General features: G+C 33.8%; 1 protein-coding gene across 7 annotated transcripts in view; it reads left to right on the top strand.

The window, feature by feature from the left end:
• The window catches only part of USP33 (ubiquitin specific peptidase 33), a 44,242-nt gene that overhangs the window by 9,697 nt on the left and 22,042 nt on the right, over window positions 1-12,503 (top strand). For all 7 annotated transcript variants that reach the window (XR_012624132.1, XM_074832313.1, XM_074832317.1 and 4 more), the window contains exons 6-11: window positions 2,356-2,508; window positions 4,764-4,863; window positions 7,403-7,472; window positions 8,777-8,890; window positions 9,642-9,720; window positions 11,859-12,279. Coding sequence is in view for 6 of the 7 variants with exons in the window: in XM_074832313.1 (XP_074688414.1) it covers window positions 2,356-2,508; window positions 4,764-4,863; window positions 7,403-7,472; window positions 8,777-8,890; window positions 9,642-9,720; window positions 11,859-12,279 (937 nt within the window). In the remaining variant the exon portion in view is untranslated. The remainder of the gene's footprint in view (window positions 1-2,355; window positions 2,509-4,763; window positions 4,864-7,402; window positions 7,473-8,776; window positions 8,891-9,641; window positions 9,721-11,858; window positions 12,280-12,503) is intronic.

Below are 12,503 nucleotides of genomic sequence, written 5' to 3'. Positions count from 1 at the left end.
TCTTACTAAGTTAGGAGTATGTGAGTTTACAGTCTTTATGCAGCTGCATAATTACTTCTGTAATTCTGACATTATTGTGCTCAAAAGAACATGGTGAGACTTAAAAAAAGCAACAGGTACTGATGATTTTCAAGATGCATGGACAAAAGATTTTTTGAGTACTTTAGCTGATATGTAGTGCTTCACTACTTCAGTCTAATTTAGGATTGTGGCTGCTTGATGGATAAGAGGAGGGAAGTTGGATTAATGAAGATAAGAGCTGAACAAGTGTAAGATGGGAAGTATCAATAACCAGAAACAGGTGCTTTGTTTCTGCATTATGCTCCCTGATCAGTGGCTACAGATGAAGAACCTGTAGACTGAGCTGAGCGTATCCTTTCCTGCGATGTCCTGATTTTGGATTCAGCTTGGTAGGAGCAGTGGAGTGTGTGCACTGTGTTCCCCAGCAGGCTAAGTTTTTTTGCAAGGTTGGACAGCTTGTGTGCATCTGTTTGGGTCTTAAACTCACTGTCTGTTCTGTGCACACACATGTGCAAGTGGAATGCTTGCCAAAATGAAGCAAATGAGATACATCATTCTCTCTTACCAAATATATGGAGGACAGAGGGATGGCGGTTTTATTAACATGTTATTTCAGAATTGCTGACTTCCCGATTAAGTGACGTTCTTGGCACCAATTTACAATTCATCTGTCAGAAAATACACCTAAGGTTTCCCACTGAGCAATTTTTGGTCCCTAAAAATACTAAAAAAACCCCCTGGTGAATATTAAAATGAAAAAATAGTATATACCAGGGTTTTACAAGAAGCACCACCACTCCTGATTTTTTTTTTTTTTTTTTTTTTTTTTGGAAGCAGGGCCTTGAAGAGTTCATATTTATACAAATCAATAGTGCTTTAATATAAATTATATAAATACTGAGTTTTTTTGCCAGCTCTTTAAGCTGAATCACAGTTCTAAAGCCTTTGCAAAAGATACACGAATGGGAGGCTTGTAGTGCAACTGGGGAACAGATGGTCCCTGAATTTGTTGTCTATAATTTCATACCTCTTGGCTTTCTGTGGTAGTTTATTCCTGCTTTACATGCTGTTTTAGCAATGTTATGTACCTGCCAGGTAAAAGAAAGGGAATAGATAGTTTGCTTGCTGTCAGTGACATCCTTGTATTGATTTTCTTGTTACTTAATTTTGATTTCTGGATAGTAAGCCCTCTTCTGGGTTTTTTTTTTTTCAGTAAAAATCTCAAACTCACTAAAATGAGAGAAGCAAAGTTGACATGAATCAGTTTATTTCTGCTCACTCCAGTTTCTACCGGCAAGGCTCCCTGTACTGCAGATAATCATGTTCATTGTGTCCACTTCAAGAAAATTAATAAGCTGTTGCTCTGGAGACTTGTAATTATTTATGCAGCTCAAACTGCAAAACAAATATATGCTCGTGATTAAAATTGTCTGAGATACTTACATCATCAGATGTTTCTGATGTTTTTTAGTAGGGGGAGGGCCTAATGAAATGGTAGCCTACAGCTTATATTAAAAACATTGTACTTGTACAAGGCCTTAGTAAATGAGGGGAGGAGGAATTTAGGCCTCCTGCAGCAGTTGTATTTTTTAACTAATTTGTAGCAAATCCCTCATTGTCTATAAACCTGACTGGTGCTGATGTATAAGGAAGAAATACAGGAAGGATTGGTGGAAATATTTGGAGGATGATAGCAACTGTGTACACAATCATACAGTAAGCAAAGAGGTTAAAGAAAGAAAGATGAAGATTAGAACAGTAAAAATATTCTCCATCTGTCAAATTTTTATATTGCTTTATGGTATGAAGCTGTCAACAGAATTAATTGAGTCTAGAATGTTTGTTTTGATCTGAGCACCTCTTGCTGTAACTGAACTAAAAATTTTATCTTACTCTTCTGACTGATTGTTAAATAGCTTGAATTTCCTGCAGTAAACCAGTAGAAATAGACACTGCCCTTACTGTAGAGGAGGCAGCTGCCATTATGACCAACAGCAGACATTCCTGGAAAATTGGTTTGTTGTGAATTGTAACATGTCTGATGATAGGCTTTCTTATCTTTGTAATTACACAGAGGCATATCAGATATGACAGTGGCTTAAGTTCTGATTGTACCTTGTTGCTAATTTGAGTGGCTTGTACTAAAAATGAGTGTTGGATAGTTTGTGCTAAAATTTCAGTAATTGAATGGGTGTTTTGTAATATTCTAACATACATATTTGTTTCACTATTGAAAGAGCTAAAATTTTAATACTTCTGTTCTAGCTTGCATGTAACAGTATTTAATTATTCTGAAATTTCTGAATTGCAGTTCTGGTTTTTGTTCTGTTTTAGGAGACAAAACACTGTCTAACCGTCAACCTTACTACACTCCGTGTTTGGTGTTATGCCTGTAGTAAGGAAGTATTCCTGGATAGAAAATTAAGATCTCATTCTCCACTACCAAATGCAAGACTGTCTCACCAAGCACAAGATAATAGTGTTCAGGTATTTTTTTAACCTAATGAAACAAAGGCAGCTGTAGCTTTGGAGTAAACATTGTGTCTTCTCTCAAGCGAGAGACTGACTTTTCCTTCTTTCTTGTGGCTGAACTTTCTATTAATTTCTAGTTTTATAAAATTTCTTTAAAAAGACAGTGCCCAGCTTCTATGTTCTGTCTCTGTGTACTGCATGCTTCTGAAGAATGCTCTTTTCATCTTATTGTCTTGTTTGTAATCTACAATAAACTGTAAGGTACAGAAAAAGCACAGGGTTAAATCTGAGGTTACAAGATTGGAATAGTTCACCTGTGCTTCCCCATTCTGTCACCTCTTGAAAATGTTATTTACAAAGCTCATTACAGTAATTGCTGGCTAACTTTCAGGGAGGTGCAGAATGCCTTAGCATATGTTTATGGATACTTGCCTGAGATTTTTTCATACAAGCACAGTACTTTTAGAGAAATACATGCTAATTGTTAACCTCATTGAGCTAGTAATATAAGACACTTAAAGGGATTCTATAACTTAGTTTCTGAGGTTTAAACATGTCTAGTTTTCAGTTTTGATAAATGCCTGAAAAGGTCTTGATTTTTGTGTATGTATACGTGTGTGGGAAAATTTTTCCAGTGGAGTGGTATACACACAAACACTTCTGAATAGTTAAGAATGTAACTACTACGCAAGAGTTTGCTAAGAAGGCAGTAGTAACCTGTGTATATTCTATATATGTGAGTAATTTTGGTGTAGAATGACAAACATATTGTGTTAGATGCATGTGGAAAAATATGTATGAAACTAGAAATCAGGAGAATGCTATTAGTGTTCTATGGCAGTTAGCATTGCCAGGGAGTATAAATATGCCAAGGAGTAAAAATATGGCCAGTATCTGGAAAGTTCATATTGGTCGAGTAAAACACAGGCTTAAGACTGTAGTGTTTTATATGACTATGATGTCAGTGACAAGACTTTGTAAAAGTGCTTAGCTTTTTAACTCCACATTTATTAACAATTAACATAGTAGCTGAAGAGTAAGATAATGAATTAAGCATTAGCTAGTATTGGAGACAAGTTAGAGGAGAAAATGAGCAAAGCAGACATTATACAGAGAAGTTTGAAATATGCTATTTTCTTGTCCTTCAATTTCAACAAGGTTTGTTTAGGTTTGGATTGTTGTTTTGTTATCTTCTGGTTACATTAGTCTTTACTGGCATCAGTACTATTCACTCTGATAATCTTTTTTTCTAGATAAGTGTTGTCTTGGAGAAAGTTATACTGTAATTTCTTAAGTATAATTGTTTGGTATCATGCATGTATCTGAAAAAGTGTTATTTATTGCATATTTAATGTACTTATATAAAAATGACAACTCAGGTAAAACTGACACAAGTACAAGTACAGTATTTCTAAAATTGCTTTGCTTGAGGCAGAGAGCTATGGAAGAGATACCATAATGCACAGGTTGGGCAGAAAGATGGTCAGTTCTGGTGCATAGAGAGGAAATATCCTTTAGTATTTTCACATAAAAGTTTAATATTTAATATGAATGTAATCTGAGAATTTTCTCATAAAATTCCAGCAGCTCAATTGGAATAGTACCCTTGCAATATTTTTTTTTAAACATTTCTGTTGTCTAGAAATTCTTGTGACTTGATACAAAGCTGGGTTCAGACCTCTGAACTTCTGTTCTATTATACTTAACCTGGTTTAATCTTCCAAGAAAATGGGGATAGTATACAGAAAAATCAGTAGAATTTGTAAAGTCTGTCAAACATTTTGGTTAGAATTTTTATTTATGCACTCACAAAAAGAGCTTGTCATAGAATAAATGTCTGCCTGCTAATACTTTGTTTCTCTGTACATTTTGCTTCCAGCAGTTTAATTTGTCTTTGTTAAATGTAGTGAGCCATCTGGTGGCATATCAAAAACATGTACACTAACACTACTGTGTTAGCTTTCAGTGATGGCTTACTGTTTGTTATCCAAGGGAAAGAAATACTATAACTTGCCTTTTTTGATTTTTCAGCTGTTGTCATAAAATCATGCACTCTTGTCACTGCTAATCAGAAAGCAAAAACGTGGGGTTTTTCTTAGTAAACTTTATCAGGGTAGCTGTGGAATTCTATTATTCTTTATGTGCAGTGAGATTTCAAAATGTGTTCACATAATCTTCAGTTCCTAGATTTGTTGGAGAAATTATACATAAGTTTAAGAGGAAAATTGATAAATATAAGTCAATATTGTTTTTCTTTTTATTCTTATAAGGATTTTAAAATACCTAGTAATCCCACGCTGAAGATTCCTTTAGCAGCTGTATTTGATGACTTAGATATAGAAGTGGAAGAAGATGAGTTAAAGACTAGAGGTAATAAAAGCAATATTGCCCTTTATCGCATGTGTATGTCTCCAAATCTGTTCTCCAGGTATATAGTAGTTCTCTTCTAAGTGGAATTCTGCTCCAACTAAGACCTTTATTTTTAGTTTCACCTTTATTGCAGCAATCTTTATTTCCCTTTAGAGCAGAGGCTGCAGTGATAAATGTACTGCACCCATGCAAGCACCAACAAAAATAAGAAAGCGCACTGGAGTACTGTTTAGTCTAGCTGGTGTCATAGCCACTCTGGTAAAAGTATTTTTTTCTAAAATCTGTTCCAGTGTTTTCTCCTGTTCTAAAAGGTTCCTGATTTGAATGCTTTCCTGCATTTTGGGTAACCCTTTTCTGAGCCTGTAGTATGGGGTTTTAGTTTTTTGTTTTCTTCTTTTCAGTAATGGATTTCATGCACTGCCAAACTTTCTGGTATAAAAAGTTACCCTACCCTAGTATTAAACTGTTGTGAAGATGAAAATGAGAGTGTATGAAACCACAAACAGCGAAGCCTTAATTTTTCATTTCATGAGATAACTGTTATTTCTTACAAGTCTCAAACTGGTATTGATCATTTTAAAAAGGATATGTGTATTTGTTAGTAAAGAAAATATTTCTAACTACCATTTTCTTAGAAAAACCTGACCAGCAGATTGTTAAGCTATTGTTTTTGAGATGCCAGTGCATATGCCAAGGCAGTTAGTTTTCCATCAGTGATGATAAAAGAATTGTTCTAATTTATGGATCTCATACTTCTCCTTTAATCATCTAGTACCAGCTTTCCCTCTCCTAAGTCTGCTGGCATTGGCCAGAAAACCTACTTTGCCCCTTCTGTTGTCTGGCATGGTCTTTCTGGATATGTCACCACCCCACTAATTTTCCATCTGCCCTTAAATCATTAAACCATGTGTTTTATTCCCAGTTAGTTTCTCTTGCCAATGTGTGCATTTGTATATCTTCTTGTCCTGTTCATATTTTTGGGAATGTAAGTTGTATAGAAGTAATATACAAGTAGAATTGCATTAAAGTTTCCAGTAATATTGATGTGACTGTGTTAATATGCTTCTCAAAGTTAAAGGAAAAACTTCTTTAGCTCCTTTGTTCTTAAAATTTCTTAATTTTGTTTCTTAAAATTTTAAGAACTTTGTTCTTAAAATTTCTTTTGAAATGCTTTTGATGAAGCAAACATTAGAATATATCTTTGCAAGAAAATAAAGTCTATTCAAAAACTTCATTTGCAACACTGCAGGCTGGAAAAGTGCAGTGAGAGTATCTTCCTGATATATTTTCTGCTGTTAAAAAAATAAAATTAAAAAAAAATACTTAAAAAATCTATGACTGTTCTTACTTGCCAATTTCAGTAAGAATGATCGTCCTTTTCTGTAGCAGAAATTGGAAGGGCAGAGTGCAGGTTCAGATGTGGGAAGCAGGACTTTATTTCCATTCAGAGAGACAGAAAAACCTGTTAAAAATAAAGTTCTGAGTTCTGTGTATTAGAAAATTCAACTGAAGTAAACAAACTTTTTTAGAAGTAAAAGGATGTTCTTAATTTTTATTTTTCTGTCACAGACTAAAATGATTGGCGTAGTTATACTTCAAGGATTGCATAGAGCTAATGGTGTTGATTGCTGAATATTTAAAGTTTTCTGGTCGTCTTGATTGTTTGCTTATAAATGTTACCATTTTCTCATACAAAAGCAATTTTACGTTGAAATTAATTACTTCATTAATTTAACACTAAGAATAGCAAATGTTTCAGATTATTATTTTTAATTGGGATACTATGATAATTACTACTTGTTTAAATAGCCTCTCCTCAAATATTTAGAGAGTGTTTTTCATAACTCCATAATCACTGAAAGAATATATGTTAATTGTAACTTATGCATGTGGAAAAACTATAGGTGGATGTCTGCAAAGCTAGTAAACAATCTGGGCTTCAAAATAAAATCTGTGGGGAAGTCTAAACTGAGTGGTCTGTCCATAAAAATAAGGGCATATAATTGACATAGAAAAAGACTGATCGTAATTATAATTTTGATTCTGGGATAATCACATGCTGAGTAGATTTTGAGTGTTCACCGTAATCTGACTACTAGCATGAACTTGAGACAGAAGAGTAAAATCTTCCTTGAGAATCTTTTGGTAATATTAACGGTTATGGATGCAGCATAGCAACAATTTAACTGAGCAGGTAAATCTTTAAGATCAAGTAAAACAAATATTGATAATAATTTTTTAAATTACAATCTACAGCTGTCATAAAACATCAACAGTTAGTAAGATAAAATACAGTCTACTTGTCTCAAGTGTTTTAGTCAGCCAAAATCAAAACACTTAATTACTACTTCTAGTTGGATTAGTACTCCTTTAGGAGTCCTATGTTTCTTTTAGTTACAACTCTGCATTATAATTGGCATCAGAAGTGTTACATAAGTATTTTAATTAGTACATATTTTCTATGAAGTATTTTCCTTAATATGTCTTGTATCGGATTAATAGACTATTGGAATAACAGACTATTCATTCTGTTTTTCAGGTCTAACAGGATTAAAAAATATTGGAAACACTTGTTACATGAATGCAGCTTTGCAAGCTCTTTCCAACTGGTAAGCAAAATGATTGTAAATGTAATTTTTTATTTGCTTATACATGCATTTTCTCAAGATGGACTTGAGGACTTTGTAGGTCTGCGCTACCATGGAAGAAGACATATATTTGTTAAATCTGTCTTATATACTACAAACAATTCTGTCACTGATAGGAGAAAAAAAAAAAGTATTATGGTATACAGGCTACTCAGGTTTTTCCCTATTTCATTCTAATTCCTCACTGTCCTAAATAAAAAAATATGCAGTTCTAGGAATTAGAAGAAAAATCTGATAAAAGTTATTAAATTTGTGCGTTGTTTTTTTCTCAAAGGAAATGAATAAGAATAAACTCTAATGAAAAAAAGAGACATGTTAAAATCAAAAGGTCCAAATTCAGTCCTTACAAACAATGCATCTGGGACGTTCTATGCTAAATCATCCTAGGAATGGCTAGAATAGAAAATCTTGTCCTCGCATGGGGATACCAGACAACTTCACGAAGGAGAAACCTACAGAAGTTGAAGAGATAAAACCACTATCCAATTCTAAAGTTTCTTGCACTAGAAATGGTTAGGTGGGGACAGTACTTGAGCATATATCATATATGCTTGCTGTATGCATCTGCTTTTGGCTGCAACCCAAGACAGGATACAGGGCTGAATAGAAGTCACTGAGATCCTTTGTTGAGGGAGAGGAGAACTGAGGCAAATCTCTCTAGAAGGTAAGGAAGTGGACAAGGCATCTAATCATGAGGAAATGATTCTGTTGAGAAATGCTAAATTTTGCATGTATGTTAGGATATCTGCTTTCTTGGGTGAAAATAGGTCCAATCCATATGACGGATTGTGACTTCAAAAGGGAGACTGAAGGGAGAGAAGTGAAAGAGCATATGAGTTGACAACACTGCATGAAGTAAACATAATCATTTAAGTATAAATTATTTATCAATAAACATCATGTGGCACTATTGGATTCTAGAGAAAAGAAGACCTAAGATGCTACTTAAGGACTAGGCTTCTGGTGATTGTTGCTGTAGGGGTACATGAGTACTTCTGTGATGGCTAATAGCAATTGCCTTAAGTTTTAATCCCATCAGACAATGGTGGTGCTTTAACAAATGTCAGGATATGTTTGAGGAGCAGTGTTGCTGTACTGCTGAAGTTATCCTACAAGGAGATGTTTGGTTGCGGCATTTAAGGATGTAGGAAATGGAATTGTTCAATTACATAATAGAAATACTATTTTTTTTAATAATCTTGTATGAAATGGGGTTTCCTCTTGTATTTTAACAATCTGAAAAAATACTATTTTCTTTTAATCAGCCCACCTTTGACGCACTTTTTTCTTGACTGCGGAGGCTTAGCCCGAACAGATAAGAAACCGGCAATTTGTAAAAGTTACCTCAAGCTGATGACAGAACTCTGGCACAAAAGCAGGTATTGCATAATTTTGGTGATAAAACGATTATAAATAAACTCCAGAGTCATGAAGGGATGCATTAATCTGTCCTAGGTTTCTAATTTTTATTTTGTGTGTATCACAGAATTACTCTTAAAAATAAGGAAGAAAAGACTAATGTACAGGATTTAAACACTCCTTATAAGCTGTTCTTTTTCCATATCTACCAAAGATAGGAAAAATAATTGATGTAAATTGTAGTAAGGAAGATCTGACAAGAAATAGATGATAAACGTTATACAAAGTAGCATTAAGCTTTTAAAACTAAGTTTATATCTGCCAGAAATAAATCTAAAATGTTTAACTACTTTATTCTCTCTGTGTCGGTCATTCTGTATCAATGTTTTGTCAGTTTCTCTTACTTCCTTATATGGAATTTCTGTTATCTCTGTCTAAGAAAATACTTCAAAATATAAGTATAAAGGTAAAAAAAACGTAATTGTGCACAGTGCCAAGAGTACATCTGATTCGTCATCTGATTCTCTGACAAGAAATGTGGCATAAAAGGCCTGATACAGTCTCTATTTCTGTTGGATGACAGATTTTAAAAAAATTATATAGTTAATAATTCAATACCAATATTATGTTTGGTTAAGATGAATATTATTGGTGTTAGATGTGTTATAGCTGACTTGCAGGTAAAATTATGATCCCAGTAAAGATAGAAGATTCCACTTAAATGCTTGCTTTTTTATGTATAGTTATATATTTAAAACTTTTTTTCTTTAGGCCTGGTTCTGTTGTTCCTACGGGTTTATTTCAAGGAATTAAAACTGTTAATCCAACATTTCGAGGCTACTCTCAACAGGTAAAACTTTCTGATGTCTTTTAACTCTGCCTAAGCCATAAAGTCATCTCTTATTTTTAAATCTAATGCTTAAGATACCATGCTTCCTTTATTTGTTTAAAGCAAATGCAATATAAACTTTAGTTTATATGCTTCAAATATAGATCATCTGAAATGGAGCCATTAACAGTTAAGTCAGGTTTTATGTATGTTTGTATCAAATACTTGAAAGGCCTTCAACTTCTGAGACTAATTCCTTTTACCATTTTTCAGGAAAATTAAAATAATACATATCTAAAACTTTTCCTTTCTGTCAAATAAGGCTGCTAATATTTGAGCAGTCCCAGAAAACAAAAATAAAGATGTTCAAAGATAAAAAAGAATGTAATAGATTTTTTTAATATTCATCCACCAGTTATGTTTTTTAAAAAATTAAATATGCAGTATCCAATTTTCATTTAGTGTCTTTGAAAAAAAACTCCACTGCCATGTGTTTCATAAGTGGTGTTGTGGGAACTGTTAAGTTGGTAATTTATTAAATAAGCATGGATTATTATGTAGTAAAGGCATTCTTCAGTTGATCCTTCATACAGGATCTTGTTGCATTCATACAGTTTGCAGTACTTTATTAAAAGCTTCTGTGCTGGAGAAAAAATTTAAACGCTGTAATTAGAAAAGCTTACTAATATCTTCCAGGAATCTGGTGTTATTCAAAGGAATTTTGCTGCTTCAGTTAACATGTTTCATATTTGTGGACTGGAGGATTAGAACATATGATTTAATGTTCAAATGCTGTATGTAGCTGTAAAGTAAATGTTTAAATAGTAATCTCAATGTTTTTTAATTTACTCATGAATTTCTGAATAGCCACATGAATTTCTGGAAAAGTAGAAAATCAGTCTTGATAACCAAAAAGAAACTGTATGGAAACTTGCTTCTCACAGCTTTGAACACTGATGATAATGTCTTTTTCCATGCAGAGCAACACTTAATGAAAACCTTTTTAGGTTCTTCCTGGATCACACTTCAGTTGTATGTTTAGTAGTTTTCATGGCAACAATTAAAACAAAGCAGGTCTTTCATAACCAACACTCTCCTATTGCCCAGTCTCACAAGTTGGGCAGCCATGTCCCATCTTCAGGGAGAAAAAGGAATTCTTTTGCTCAGTGAAGAATGTTTATCAGTTAATCTGTGTCTTAAGGTTTGCGTCTTCTTTTTTTTTTATGTAAAGGGAATACCAGCAAATAGGCATATTAGATTTTTTTCATTACCCAAACCTCAAATCTGATAGTTGTAGATTTTAAGAAAAAGAGTGTTTTCTAGTCAGCAGTTGTGAGCTTAATAAGTAATTGCTGTGATGGATGGGAATGTTGAGCAGCAAAAATTACTATTATGAACAACCAAAATACAAAAAGGAAAATAGAAGAAAATAGAAACAGTAGTAGTTGGCAAGAAGAGGCTATTGTTTTCTCCCATGCTTGCTTTATTATATATTCTCTAATTCTCTAAAGCTACTGTGTGGATTGTTGAAATTTAGTGGCTTTTAAGATACTTCCAAACATGGGTTGTAATACTCGACAGCTCATTGTGGGAACACTGATAGTTGAGGAATCTTGTCTGGGCTTGAGAAGAATGATTAAAATCTTGTTGACAGTATGATGCAATTGGAAAGATGGGCTAAGTACATCATAATATTTTTTAATAAAGTACTTCCATACCCAGTGAAAGCAAGGCTCTGGTTGCTTTGCTGAAGATGCTGCATAAGGTTTTAAAAAACTGTCCCTAAAACATTCCATTACCAGCAAAGCTGGAGTCTGACCATACTGTTGGTAGTTGCTTGAGCTACATCTATCATTTGTGTAAGCTATGGCAGTATTTTTGTTCAAGGTGTTGATAGAAACTTTTTGGGATTCAAAGTGTTTTGGATGAAACTTGTATGATAAGATTACTTGTGACATGCAAGAAATGGATGCAGGAAACAAATATGTAGTATGGAAATGAAATTTCTTTTGAACATTGGACCTGGGACAGAGGAGCTTACCTTATTCTTTAACAGCCAGCTGTAACTTTTGCTTCAGTTATCTGTATCTTTTCCTGATAGATTTTAGTGTCTTCCAAATAGAATGGAATAATATTGTAAAACTTGTTTAAAATTCTAGGATGCACAAGAATTTTTGCGTTGTCTTATGGATTTGCTTCATGAAGAACTTAAAGAACCAGTTGTAGAACTGGAAGATGCCCAGCCTATGAGTGTTGAAGAGAGTATGGAAGAAGACAAGAGTCAGTCAGATGTAGGCTTTCAGCCCTGTGAATCCTGTGGTACCTGTGATAAAACAGAAAATGATGCTATTTTCAAACCTGTCTTAGAGGATCCTGCGGAGACAACCATGTTAATTCAGGATGATGATAACAACTCAATCACATCCAAAGACTGGCAGAAAGAAAAAATATCAAGCAACAAGCTTAAACGAGCAAATTCTATGGAAGACTTGGAAAAAGACACAAACACTACTTCAGAGACTACTGAATTTTTAAATAATCAAGGAACTGTCAAAGTACAGATACACAGCAGATTCTCAGGTAGTACTTTACTAATGTGCATTTGAAATAGTCAAATTCTTAGCCAGAATATCTATGTGAATTCAAGTGAGTTGTAGAATACAGTAAAGAGATATAGGCTGAGTAGCGTAGGTGGATTCACTTGTGAACAATGCACCTTCTCAGTTTATTTTTTCAGTTTAGGTGTTCTGAATTCAGTTTGAATTCGTTTGAAAAGCTAAAGATCTGTAGTGGGTAAGATTTCA

Source organism: Strix aluco, chromosome 8, assembly GCF_031877795.1.
Source record: "Strix aluco isolate bStrAlu1 chromosome 8, bStrAlu1.hap1, whole genome shotgun sequence".
Lineage (NCBI taxonomy): Eukaryota > Metazoa > Chordata > Aves > Strigiformes > Strigidae > Strix > Strix aluco.
The sequence above is the reverse complement of the archived record's forward strand: the minus strand, read 5'-3'. Positions and strand labels throughout refer to the sequence as shown.